This window comes from Berghia stephanieae, chromosome 10 (assembly GCF_034508935.2).
Source record: "Berghia stephanieae isolate SIO BIC M18660-M18661 chromosome 10, UCSD_Bste_1.3, whole genome shotgun sequence".
Classification (NCBI taxonomy): Eukaryota; Metazoa; Mollusca; class Gastropoda; order Nudibranchia; family Aeolidiidae; genus Berghia; species Berghia stephanieae.
Genome location: NC_088369.1, coordinates 37658792 through 37673791, shown reverse-complemented (window position 1 = coordinate 37673791; position 15000 = coordinate 37658792). Strand labels below are relative to the sequence as shown.

At 36.1% G+C, this 15000-nt stretch overlaps 1 protein-coding gene across 1 annotated transcript in view; it reads right to left on the bottom strand.

Moving 5' to 3' along the window:
* Nucleotides 1-15000, bottom strand: part of LOC144981074 (beta-arrestin-1-like) — a 265024-nt gene that overhangs the window by 71483 nt on the left and 178541 nt on the right. The window contains 1 exon segment of the mRNA XM_078929187.1: nucleotides 7227-7257. Coding sequence (XP_078785313.1) covers nucleotides 7227-7257 — 31 coding nt within the window.

Below are 15000 nucleotides of genomic sequence, written 5' to 3'. Positions count from 1 at the left end.
TTGGTTGGTTGCTTAGTAGGTAGATATTTAGCAGAATTTCAGACAGACATAAATAGATAGAGTGACTGATAAATAGGCAGATATAGAGATTGATAGATAGATAGACAGACAGATAGATAATTGATAGACTGACATGATAAATAGATAGATATAGAGATTGATAGATAGACAGACAGACAGATATATATATATATATATATATATATATATATATATATAGATGCAGATGATACGCAACTTTATGCTACTGATAAAACTAAAAATCTCGAAAATATTGTGAAACGTGTGGAAGAATGTGTGACGGATGTAAAAGAGTGGATGGATGCAAACAAGTTGAAAATGAATGAGTCAAAAACAGAAGTGATGATTGTGGGAAATAGAGGGCAGTTGAAGGTGAATGATGGTCTTGAGGTGTCGATTGGGGGTGAAAAGATCAAAGTTTCAAAGACTGTGAAAAATTTGGGTGTCTATTTTGATTCAGAAATGAGAATGTCAGCTCACATTTCTGCTCTCTGTAAATCTTTAAAGGCTCCATACACGCACGGTTTTGATAGGCGTCCGAACCACGATCAGGCAAACCGGGGTGAAAACGCAATGTGTGTGGCCAAATACCTGGCCGATAAACCTAGGTACGGTCGATCGCCCGCACAGCCCGCTTTGCTTAATATTTTTCGAGGCGATCGGCGATCGGGGCGTGGCAGTATAAAAAATTGGACAATTTTTTTTCGGATTTTCGCTGTTTTGACGTCAGATTCGTGATCAGCGTCGAATTTACAATAGGTTTGATACCAAGAACTATGTTTTTACTCCAAAAATTGATGAAATTAGAAATAAATTTTAATTAATATTGAGGCTATGTGGCCGACAGAAAAGTGCCCCTCCCTGTTTTGTGATGGATCAAGTGGTATGACTCTCGCTTTCGGATCGGAAGGTTCAGGTTTCGAGACCCGCTCTGAGTGGCGCAGAGTTGAGTCCTTGGAAAAGGCTCTTCACTCACATTCTCTCACCGTACTCAGGTGTAAAATGAGAACATGGCCGTTCGTTGTCTTTGTTGGGAAAAAATGTCACATCGCCTGACAGGCGTCATGTCTCGTCTTTCAAGTCTAATATTGCTGTTGCCTTGGGACCCCTTGTAAAGCGCTTTGAGCACGTGGATATTGCGCCAAATAAATGCTGTGTTATTATTTTTTTAAAATAATATTTTTATAAATGTTGCGCCAGGAAGAGGTAGATGGCAAAAGTTTCGTTCTTGTTCATCGTAAAACTTATAAAGGATTTCATACAAAATAAAAAATAGTTTTCATAATTTTCAATGTAATGATATAATAATATGCCAGTTCTTTTTTTTTTTTTTTCCTCCTCACCCGTTGACGCGACATGACGGTCGACCTTGACACAGACATTTGGGATTGGCAGATGCCAAAAAGCCTTGGAATGGGGTGGGCATTGTAACCTTGAATTATAATCTACAAACAAACGCCCCCCCCCCCCCCCCCCCCCCCAAAAAAAAAAAAAAAAAAAAAAGAAAAAGAAAAGAGCTGTGTGCGTGTGTGGTGGGTGGTGGTGGTGGTGGTGGGGGGGGGGGGGGGGGGGGGGGTGCGAATGCGAGTAGTCCCGAGGAGTACCCGTTTAACCTGCCACGGGAACACTGTCGATTTGTTTTATAATATAATAATAATAATAATAATAATAATAATAATAATAATAATAATAATAATAATAATAATAATAATAATAATAATGATAATAATAATAATAATAATAATAATAATAATAATAATAATAATAGTAATAATAATAATAATAATATAATAATAATAATAATAATAATAATAATAATAATAATAATAATAATATAATAATAATAATAATAATAATAATAATATAATAATGACGATAAATAAAAAATCTTTATTGTCCACAAAATGGAAAAATTTCCGTGGACTACGTTGCTTTTAAACTTAAATCGGATTGCAAATGTATTGATGTTATGCGTATTGGAAAAATACTCACGACATCTCCATCGGGGTATAACATATTAACACACAAAACTGCAAACGCGAACGTTCATTGTCTGATTGATATAACTTAGTGATAAGTTAATTATAAAATGCTGTCTAAAAGCAATAACAACGGGTTGACTAACGTCAAATTCATTCCTTCTATTGATGCTCTGTGTTAAATTAAAATACTCACAAAGTCCGCCAGCCATAAATATCACTCCAGCCCAAAGATCTACATGGAACCTTGAACGTTATAGTCTGATATATTTTAATGATAACTAATCATAAAAATGGGTGTCAAAAAACAATAACAATGAGATGAGTGACGTCAATTTGGTTCCTTCTATAAATATCCAAGAACTTTACTCACTCCATCCGCTCTCTCCTCCTTCAATACATATGAATCTATTCTCTCATCACTTTTTTGTGCGGCTATGCATGTGATCTTGTGAAATGACACTCGCCTTTGGATCGGACGGTACTGGATTCGAGTCCCGCTCTGAGTGGCGCATAATTGATCCTTGGAAAAGGCTCTTTACTCGCATTCTCTCACCTTGTTCACTGTTAAAATGAGTACCTCGCTGTTTACAGCGTCGTCTCTGTCGGGAAACAATTGCAATATCGCTTAACAGTCATGTCTCGTCTAACATGTTTTTATGTTGGCCAAAGACCCTTATAAAGTGATTTGAGCACCTTTATTGAATATAGCGGTATATATAGCGCAAGTAAATTTTTCTCTCTTTCTCTTTCTCTCTCTCCCTCTCTCTTTCTTTCTCTCTCTCTCTCTCTCTCTCTCTCCTCTCTCTCTCTCTCTCTCTCTCGACATGTTAGATTATTATAGCTATTGCTACATATGATGCGAATATCTTGGACGGTTATTGATGCTATGAGTTTAGGTAAAATGCTCGCAACATCCACCAGTCGGAAATAACGTACCGTCATACAAAACTACGAGTAAACTTGAACGTTAAAAGTCTGATTGATATAATTTAGTGAGAACTAATTACCAAAATGACTGCCTTAATACAATAACAAAGAGTGGAATGATGTCAATTTCGTTCCTTCAACAGTCTAATTGATATAATTTAGTGAGAAGTAATCACTATTGTGGCAAGACGAAAGATAGAATAACAGACAGTAACTGGGATCGGTTCTGTCGGCCACATAGCCTCACTATTAATTAAAATTTATTTCTAATTTCACCAATTTTTGGAGTAAACACACAGTTCTTAGTATCAAACCTATTGTAAATTTGACGCTGATCACGAATCCGACGTGAAAACAGCGAAAATCCGAAAAAAATTGTCCACTTTTTTATACTGCCACGCCCCCGATCGCCGATCGCCTAAAAAAAATATCTCCCCGTATGTGGGCAAAAATCATCTGCGATAAACGCAGGGATGGGGTCAAAGCGATAGGTCATCCGTCCCGCTACCAGCGGATGCCGGCGTCTATGGGGGGCATTATACTTTCAATTGAAGAAAATCAGTTCGATCCGTCAGTATATTGCAATTGGAACATGTAAAACATTGGTTGTTTCCCTCATTTTTTCGAAACTAGATTATTGTAACTCGCTGCTTGTCAACTTGCCTCAGGCTTCTATTAAACAATTACAACTGCTGCAAAACAGTGCAGCAAGATTAGTTTTTGGCAAAAAAAAATTTGATCATGCAACCCCTTTGTTGGCATCTCTCCATTGGTTGCCCATTGAAAAGCGCACATATTACAAAGCAGCGTGTCTTGTTTATAAGTGTTTGGCTGGTATAGGACCGGCATATCTCACAGATCACGTGGTCATGTGTAAATTTGAAAATTACACTTTAAGATCATGTAATGACCAAACGAAAATTTCGGAAAAAAGATCAAGAACAAAATTTGGTGATAGATCGTTTGCTTGTTTCGGCCCCAAGATTTGGAATGAACTGCCACGTGGTCTGAGGGAGTGCAAGTCTTTACCTACTTTTAAAAAGAATCTCAAGACACATTTTTACTGTATTTGTTTTTCTTGACTATATGAATCCTTGATTTGGCTATGAATTATTATTGTTATTATTTTTTTCACTTAAAATTGATATTTATATTGTAAAGTGCCCAGAGCTTGTGTTTACACGAGAATGAGCGCTATATAAATGTGTATTATTATTATTATTATATATATATATATATATATATATATATATATAGATAGATAGATAGATAGATAGATAGATAGATAGATAGATAGATGGACAGATATAGATGGGGATGGACGGATGGATGGATAGATAGATAGATAGATAGATAGATAGATAGATAGATAGATAGATAGATAGGTAGATAGATTGATAGATAGATAGATAGATAGATAGATAGATAGATAGATAGATAGATAGATAGATAGATAGATAGATAGATAGATAGATAGACAGATAGAATTTATAAAATAGTATTCAAATAAAATATTCAGGAGCAGGAATTGACATAAGATAAACATCGAAAAAAGTGTCTATAAAATAGTATCAGACAAAACAGAGAAAAAGATTCATCTTAATAACGCCACTGCCACATTATTATCTCATTCGTCTGTAGTGTTTCATTCATCTTGTTTTCTTGATAAAGGGGAAAGCAAGCCGGAATGTTCATTTTATCTGTTTTCGTACATTAAATTGAAGCTTACATTCAATTTCACATTGTTATTTAACAATGTGAAATTGAATGTAAGCTTCAATTTTTCTTCAATATTTCTTCGAGCTTCGAGCAGCACCATTGACATTAATTACTGAGATTGCCATTACAACAACAATGAGCCCATAAGGAATTGGGTTGTCAGACTCGCTGTTTCACAACGGTATTTTGTCGGTAGAAATTTGGTTCTCCAAAAAGGAAATTAAAATTCGAACTTTTATATAGAGCAATATCCACTAGACGTGCTCAAAGCGCTTTACAAGAGGTCCCTGGCCAACAGGAACACTTAACACATAGAACCAGAAATGTCGCATGTTAGGCGATATAACCAATTTTTTCCCGACAGAGACAACGCTGTTAACGGCCTGGTACTCATTTTACACCTGAGTACGGTGAGATTATGTGACTAAAGAGCCCTTTTCAAGGACTCAGCTGCTATGCGCCGACGCGAGGTTCGAACCCAGGACCTTCCGATCCGAAAGCCAGACGTGTCATACCACAAGACAACACAGCCGCACGAATTGATAATTTATTTGTTTTGTAATAAATTGTATTTAGATCTATTCTCCGTCTTATGAAAAAGAAATCCACTTGAAGTTTCAATTTTTTGTGGCTACAAAATCAATTTACTGCACCGTATTCAACCCGACATAATATCGCTTAGTGACGGCGTTACACAATTCGCATCTCTTTATTTTAAACATAGGAAAGTGAAATTTGTACCGAATTTATTTATCATTAATAAGAACTTATGTATATAGCGGAAGGAAAATAAAAGGTGAACACAAATGTCAGCTTGACATTTAACACGAACTTTTTACAGGATCGGCTAAATAGCTTATCTGTTGCTATAGAGTTACTTCCTCCTGTACGTTTGTTTTTAAAGATGGTAATCCCCCCTGGCCCCCCCCCCCCCCCCCCCCCCCCCCCCAAAAAAAAAAAAAAAAAAAAAAAAACAACAAAAAAAAAACAACAACAACAAAACAAAAAAAAACAACAAAAAAAAAAAAAAACAAGAAAAAAACAAAAAAAAGAAAGAAAAATAAAAAAAAAAAAATAAAAAAAAGCTTACAATTCTCGCTTTATATCCTCTCAAGACAGTTGTGCTAAAACTTAAGGGAGGAATTCATTGCAAGAAACGAAAGGGATGAAAAAAAAATCCTTCGAAAATTAAGAAAACGAGCTAAAACTCGATAGCAATAAAACAATATTATCATAATATTTACTACATTATCATCAAACCATACTCCCATTGTTTCTCCTCTTTTATTGTGCGGCTATGTGGTCTTGTGGTACGCACGGCATTCGCTTTCGGAATGGAAGGTCCAGGGTTCGAGTCCCGCTCTATCTGAGCAGCGCACGAATAAAACTTATCAAGAACTAACCAGACCAAAATTGCGCGAGAATAATATTAATATTATGATTTATTAGGGGGGGGGGGGGGGGGGGGGGGGGGGGGGGGGGGGGGAGGGTATATGTGATTTAGCGCAGACGCATAAATAATCCCGACGCCCTGAGGATCCCGAAGGGATGTCGATAGTTGATTTAGTAGAACACCCTATTTACACCCAAGGGACTGGTATACATAGTATGCGCTTGGCTAAGAAGCTCACAACATTGCCATCCGGAATTATAACGGACCAACACACAAAGCTATGTGTAACCTTGAATGCAGTGAGAATTACTCATAAACGTGGATGGCAAAAAGCAAGAACAAAGACCTGAGTGACGTCAATTTCAATCTATCTATAAACTCCGGTTCAGTGGGCCTCATCGCTCCGAAAAACCACTAAAACTTGAGTTTTTATATAGCGCAATATCCACTAAACGTCCTCAAAGCGCTTCACAAGAGGTCCCTGGTCAACAGCAACATTTAACATGTAGGACGGGACATAACGCCTGTTAGGCGATATTACAATTTTTCAGACAAAGACCAGGTACTCATTTTACACCTGAGTACGGTGAGAGAATGTGAGCAAAGAGCCTTTTCCAAGGACTCAACTATGCGCCGAGCGCGAACCCAGGACCTTCCGATCCGAAAGCGAGTGGTATACCACTTGACCACATAGCCGTACTAAAAGGACCTCAAACATGAAATTCCCCCGGTCAAGAAGACATGGAAAAGGCTATTTAATAACTTACATTCTTTCCCCGCACTCAAAGGTAAAATGAGTACCTACCTGGTCATTTCCAGCAATACCTTCGTCGGACAATATTGTAATACCGCCTAACAGATATTTTTTCTCTTCTAACCCCATGATCCGATAATATCAGCTATTAGGTAGCCGGATCCGTTATATCTGATGGAAAGTACTTTGACGTGGACTAGCGTCTATCTAAAAGGGGGTAGCAAACAATTAATTGCTATTGTCCATTTATTAACGATGAAGAAAGTGGGATAGACTGAATAATTTTAAACCTAAATATTTATTGAAGGATAAGGTGATTTGGGGGGGGGGGGGAATCAAGCATTGTATGCGCAATGCCTCTCCACCCCCCCCCCCCCCCCCCCAAAAAAAAAAAAAGAAAGAAAAAAAGAAGAGTAAAATCCAATCTTACCTTTCCGTTTGGACTGCTTTTCTTGAAGACTCTGAAAACGAACAGAGAAATAAGGAAATTAAATAAACATAAGTAACACTGTTGTAAAAAAACCCAAAACACACGTAAACAACGACGATAACGACGACGATGATGATGATGATGATAAAGATAAAACAGAAGAATTAACGGTGCTCAACCTGTTTATTTTTGTGTGTGTGTATTTTTTAATGATCAAAGGAAGATGACGAGATGATATCAAATAGACAGATGGGAGAGATAACGTTTGCTTGCGCTAACATGCTCAAGTAAAAGAGAGAAAAAAATAGAAGACAAGGAAAGTGAAGTTCAGCTTCAAAAGTTATTGACCCATGAGTGTACTCCGAGATTACAAAATAAAAATAAAAAACAAAAACAAAAAACAAACAAACAAACAAAACTATTATTGTTATTGGCTGATTCATGTCCGAAAAGTTCCGTACTTCGAATTTTGTTCTTTTTTTTTAAAAGCAGTTATATTATTCAAGTTTGCACATTATTCTTTCCAGTCCACGAATAATTAAACACCAGACAACAAGACAAACAAAGAATAGACAAACAAACAAACAAACAAACAAACGTTCCACAAGTACCAGACACAGGCAAATAGAGATAACACCACAACATTCAAATGGTTTCAACAATAAAACTGATCAAGAAACTAACCAGACCAAAATTGCACGAGAATAATATTATTTATTAGGGGCAGGATATATATATTATATATAATATATATATAATATATATAGAGAGAGAGAGAGAGAGAGAGAGAGGGGATACCCTACGTGATTTAGCACAGACGCATAAATGACCCGACGCCCTATGGACACCGAAGGATGTCGACAGCTGATTTAGTAGAGCATCATCTTTACACCCAAAGGGACTGGGATAAACTCCAGTTCTATGGGCCTTAAAGCTTTTAAAGACCACTAAGGACCTCAAATGCACGAAATCCCGGCCAAATCGCACTGGGATAAACTCCGGTTCTATGGGCCTTAAAGCTTTTAAAGACCACTAAGGACCTCAAATGCACGAAATCCCGGCCAAATCGCACTGGGATAAACTCCGGTTCTATGGGCCTCATCGCTCTGAAAGACCACAGTCACCAAGGACCTCAAGCACGAAATCCAGCCAAAACTGAACTGGGATAAACTCCTGTTCTACGGGGCCTTATAGCCCCGAAAGACCACTAAGGACCTCAAGCACGAAATCCCGGCCAAATCGCACTGGGATACACTCCGGTTCTATGGGACTTATAGCTCCGAAAGACCACTAAGGACCTCAAGCAGGAAATCCAGCAAAAACCAAACTGGAATAAACTCCGGATCTACGGGCCTTATAGCTCTGAAAGACCACTAAGGACCTCAAGCACGAAATCCCGCCAAAATAGCACTGGATGTTACGTGCGTATACACTTGTAGCACTACCCTTGTAGTACCTATCCAACTTCTCTATATAAGTCATTAATCATGACCGTTCTCCCTCGTACCCACCTCTGGTCACACCTGACAATGGAATGTATTGTACCCCGCTCTCTTCTTAGCGTATTCAACCCTATATTATATCTAGTAGCATTTGCCTATAGTCAGTTGTGTTCCTACTCTCGTATTGATATCATGTATGCACTGTTTTATTAAAGTACTCATCTTAACATGAATACATCCTTGATTGTTTATTATATTTACAATAAGATCTACGCTCGGACATTTACATAAACCTTATTGTTGTAACCATTTATATTATGGTGACAACACGTAACACTGGAGAGTGGATACTGTAGAAAAACGTGTTGAAGAATTGAGTCAATATTTATTGGGTCTAAAAAAAATAAACGAAACTGGGATATCATATAGGCAAGACAAAAGGGTGATATTTTATTAACTCTGAGTAAATAAAAGTTTAAACTCACAAATTGATATAAGAGTTAAAGGGAATTGACATGTACCAGGTAAATAATAATAATAATAATAATAATAATAATAATAATAATAATAATAATAATAATAATAATAATAATAATAATAATAATAATAATAATAATAATAATAATAATAATATAACAAACAGCTTTAAAATATTCCACCATCTCCTTGAAAAGAGAGTTTCTTTTCCCCTTCCACATTATCAAAAAATAAATTTTGATGAAAAGGGAGGGGGGGGGGGGGGTAGAAGAAGAAGAAAAAAAAGAGGAGGGGAAAAAGGAATAAAAAACAGAGTGAGGGGGGGGGGAGTGGAGAAAAGAAATAAAATAAGGGGGGGGGGTGTAGAAACATAGGAACTTCCACTGTTATATTGAACACTTTGAGCGATATTGGTGAATACATTTATTTACAGGACGAAAACAGATCTGAATCGGAAATGTAAAATTTAATACAATCATTTTTTTGGTTTTTCTTCAAAAGATCACATAGAATTTGAAATTAGCGTGCAATATCTCAAATGCTCGTCACGCGACAGATGTTTTAATCACGGGTTAGGAGAGTTAATTAAAGGTTCACAAAAACATACATGAATAAAAGAATTAACTCTAGATAAAGGTTGTTTAAAAGGGAACACGACCCACGTGAGTCAGGGAAGAAAAGTCATGTCCCAATTATAAGGAACGTCTCATTCCATTCAGGCCAGAAACTCATTGAAACCAAGAGTATACGATTTATATTTAAAAAAACGCCCTTCCGTGCATTGTGAGTAGCCATCGCCTAGGCTTTCCATGAAGGAATATTATAGATAGTGTGCTCACAACATTGCCATCCGGAAGTATAACGGACCAACACGCAAAACTGTGCGTAACCTTAAACGTTTATAGTCTGGTTAATACAGTTTAGTGAGAATTACTCATTAACGCGGATGGCAAAAAACAAAACAAAACAAAAAACACAAAAAAAACCCCAAAAAAACCACAATAACAATAGACCTGAGTGACGTCAACTTCATTCTATCTATAGATAGTCCATCAGACAAACGAATGACGTCAACAGGAGTCACCCATGTTGTCCAAACAGATCAAATTGGTGGTTAATGACTTTTCCCAAGAAAATTAAAAAGCCTGAATCCGGGACATCGGGGAATGGTGTATAATGAAACTAGTTTTTCTCCTTCAAACCCCCCCCCCCCCCCCAGCCCCCCATTCCAAGGACTCAACTTTGCGATGCCTAGAGCCGGACTCGAACCAGTGACCTACAGGTGTTAGAAGCCGAGTGTCATACCACAAAATTATAGTTACAACAACAACAACAACAACAACAACGACGACAACAACGACAACAACAACGACAATGACGACAACAACGACAACGACAACAACGACAACAGCTATATAATAAAGGTGAAAGGTCAGAGGGCGATGGATGAACAGTGACACAGGGGACATAATGTGCTAAATGGGTAAAGAGCCTCTTTATCCAAGGACTCAAGATTGCGCCGTCACAGATTGGGGACCGGAACTCTCGACCTACATGTTGGAAGTCGCAAGTCACATCATCAGACAACAAAGTCAGACCAAAATAATAATAATAATAATAAAAATAATAATAATAATAATAATAATAATAATAATAATAATAATAATAATAATAATAATAATAATAATAATAATAATAATAATAATAATAACAATAATAATAATAATAATATAATAATAATAATAATAATAATAATAAATAATAGTAGTAGTAGTAGTAGTAGTAGTATAGTAGTAGTAGTAGTAGTATAGTAGTAGTAGTAATAATAATAATAAAAATAATAATAATAATAATAAAACCCCCCCCCCCCCAAAAAAAAAAAAAAAAAAGAAAGAAACAAGAAACAAAACAAAAACAACAACAACAACAAATAACAACACCAAATAAAACCAACCCAAACAAACAAAATAACAAAAACAAAGGTGAGAGGTCACGGATGAAATGAGTGAACGGTTAACACACAGGGCTTGAGCTAAAATAAACTGATCAAACAGATTGATTGATAGTACTTTCGGCCAGTGAGTCAGTAACGAGAAGAACGAGAACAGTGACCAACCCAAATGGACTTCAACAGTCGTGACGTCAGTTCCCTCGTAATGACGCATAGTAACTTAGTAAGGTTTAAAACTATCGGAACCATGTCGGAGCCTTTTGAAAACTTCTTCGCGGCATTAAAAGTGTATATCCGAGGAAAAAACATTATAAATTGTTCATGTTTTGCTTTTATACATTTAAACACATGACATGGTAAAGTTTAGCCAGAATGAAGAATAAAAGAGTATTTTTTTTTTTTCGGTTTAGAACCAAGGGCTCGTTGCTGGGGGAGTGGACTCAGTATTGAATCCAATTTCAGGTGAGGTACATATTTGACTCCACCTCATTGGTCAATCTGGGCAACGAGTCAAGTCAATTGGATTCAATCGTCTGATGTCACGTCGCCCAGCAACGAGCAGCTTGGTTCTAAACACAGAAAATCAGTACTCTTTATTCTTGTGATCAGAATGTGTAAAAGTCAAAACATGATCAGATTTCTAATGTTTTTTTTTTTCCCTAAGGATGCTTTTAGGCGGAAATATTTAATGTGCGTCCCATGTTCCCCCAAGTTTAGCGCTTACTAAATTCCCTGCTAAGAAGGAGGGCGTAAGTTGAACCAATTAATAACCGTAACAAAAGGTTTAAAAAAAAATTTTATTTTCCCGGGGACTCTAAGAGGTTAAAACTATAGACACGGGATAAACTTCCCTCAGAAAGAACCGGATAAACCCCTTAGGAATTTTTAACTTAAAAAAAATATTTTTTATAAATTTTTAAAGATGAATAAAATTTAAAAGGTGATAATAATAACAGGTCAAAATATTAATAGAGATATTTTTAAAACCCTTTTCCCAACCCCCCCCCCCAGCGCTAAACAACAAACGCATACCCGGGGCAAAAACCCACCAAACCCACCCACAAAAACCTTCTCACTTTGGTATTTAACCCCCCTTTTTCTCCCCCCCCCCCCTTTTCACCAAACATGAACCCAAAAACCACACAAAAAACCCCCCCCCAAAAAATGCCCCCAAAATCCCCCCCAAAAACAAAACCCCTCAAAATTCATCCCCCATCTTTTCCCCCCCCCCCCCCCCAAACCCCCCAACCCCACCAAAACCCCCCAAGCAAATTTCATTCAAAATCACTCAAAAACCCCCCCCCCCCCCCAAAATAAAACCATTTAAAGACACACCAACCCCCAGGTCAATTCTTCCCCCTATTCTAATAAAACCCCCCAAAAAATTTTTCTTTGGCCTCAAAAAGTATTTAACCACAACCAGGGATTTCAATTGGCCAAAAATGTTCAACCCAAAACCTTTTCTTTTCCAAAATTTTTCCCCCCCCAACAACTGTAGCTATTTCCTAAATATTTAACACCCCACAACAATTTTCCAAAATTAGTTTCAAACAAAAAACACAAATTTATTTTGGGAAAATTTTATTTCAACCCAACATTATTTCTTTTTGGCCAAAAATTTTTCAAACCAACAAACAATGGTAGTCCATTTGGCCAAAATATGTTTCAAACCAACAAACAACATGGTAGTTCTAATTTTGGCCTGAAAATTTGTATTTCAAGCCAACAACATGGTATTTCTAATTTTGGCCAGAAAATGTATGTTTCAAACCAACAAACAACATGGTAGTGCTCATTTTGGCCTGAAAATTTGTATTTCAAATATCGATCGATTAAAATGATCCTCATATGGTCAAAAACTCACAAACCTGGGACTAACATACGTGTTGTTTTTTGTTTTTTTTTTGGTTGTTTTTGTTTTTGTTTTTCTCAGAGTACGGCAGAATTACCGCTGGATTAAAAGACCTCCTACTAGCCAAAAAGTCCTAAACCTGAGATTTGAAAGAGATGTCCATTTTGAGACATTTTGACAAGTTGAGGGTCGTTTATCATTTATAATCAATCGATAATATTTGAAAAAACAACCAAAACAAACTATTTTTCCAGTGTACGTCAGAAAGGAATAAAAAATTACTTCGGAGATATGTCATGTGACCCAACGTGTCGAATAATGGGTGTATAATGTCGGGAATGAATCGGATAACAAAATAAATAATTAAATAAATAAATAAATAAATAAATAAATAAATAAATAAGTTAATTAAAAAATAAATAAATAAATAATTTATCTTAAAAAATGAAGAATTTAAAGTTTAAATAAAAATGAAAATGACATTGTGGATTTTTTGTACTTTATGAAAATGCATTTATTGTATTTAAATCATTAAATCGCATACATTTAACTCAATTTTTACATAGATTAGACTGACTATAAATTCATTTTCAAGTATCAACATCACTCCATTGTTTTGACACGGTGAGTGACATAATAACATTGCAATCTCTCGTATATATTAAGTAAGGACTATAGTACACGGTGATCAATCAATATTATGATATCATCATACTTAGCGAAAATTAAATTCTATTGGATGCTATGGATGGAAACTCCCGGCGGTCAACATTCCTAATGGACCCCTGCGACATTTAGCACTTAAGTCTGTCTAGATCATGTAAACAGTTGAATGATTAAACAGTTTTCTGTTGTGTCGTACCCTGGAAAAAACACGTATATTGAAAAAAAAATTGGCCAGAAAACTCGTCCTTCACAAATATCGATGGATTTAAATGACCCTTATCTTGGTTTAAAAAAAAAAAAAAGTATTAAAAAAATCCCAACAAAAACGAAACAACCCCCCCCCCCCCCCTTCCGCAAAAAAAAAAAAAAAAAAAATAAAAAAAAAATAAATAAATAAATAAAAACCCGAAAAAAAAACAAACAAACCACCAACAAACAAACACAACGAAAACAAAACTCTAAACCCTGGACCCTCATAAAACAATATCTTGAGTAGGAAGACCTCAAGTTCTTTTATTCTTTTATACATTAAGTACGTTGAGTACATTAGTGAGGGTCAATACGAGTATTATTTACAGGTCTGATAACCCAAATCGATAAGGTCTCAAAGCAACGTTGACTATAATAAAAAGAATATATTTTCCATTACAGCAATGCCCGTGGCAATGGGGATGATTTATAGATAGTATGAAGATGACGTCACGCGGGTCTTTGTTATTGTTATTTATTTTATTTTTTTGCCATGAGTAATTCTCACTAAACTGTATTAACCATACTAAACGTTTAATTTTACACATAGTTTTGTGGGTTGGTTTCTTATATTTCCGGATGGCAATGTTGTGAGCTTTTTATCGAAGCGCATATTATCTATATAGTTTTTCCTTATTTTCTCGAATATAGCTTCATGGAGGTCCCAGGTCTGAGAGTTTTGGACAAAATTTTAATCGCTGGATCAATATTCGAAAAACGAGTTTCTGGCCAAAATTTTTTAATACGATTTTTTCCCTAGTCTACAGCAGTTTTGTTCAATTAAATCAGAGTTACAATATTTGTTTTTAATGTTTACGGTAAGACTATACTTTTAGCTCATGCCCTGGTGAGGCTGTTTAACATAATGGAACAACAATACTACTCACATTGGTTTGGTGAAAAGCCACAGCCTGGAAGAAAGCGATAACAGACAGACAGACAGACAGACATAATATTATAATGATTATCATCACACAGCATCAGTATGTTACATTCTGACATAGAACTCATAATCTATCCTGTCGCACTCTGAAAAAAAACACCCCGTATTAAAAATTTTGACCAGAAAAATCATCCTTCAAATATTGATCGATTAAAGTGATCCCCATCTTGTCCAAACCCCCCCCCCCCCCCCCC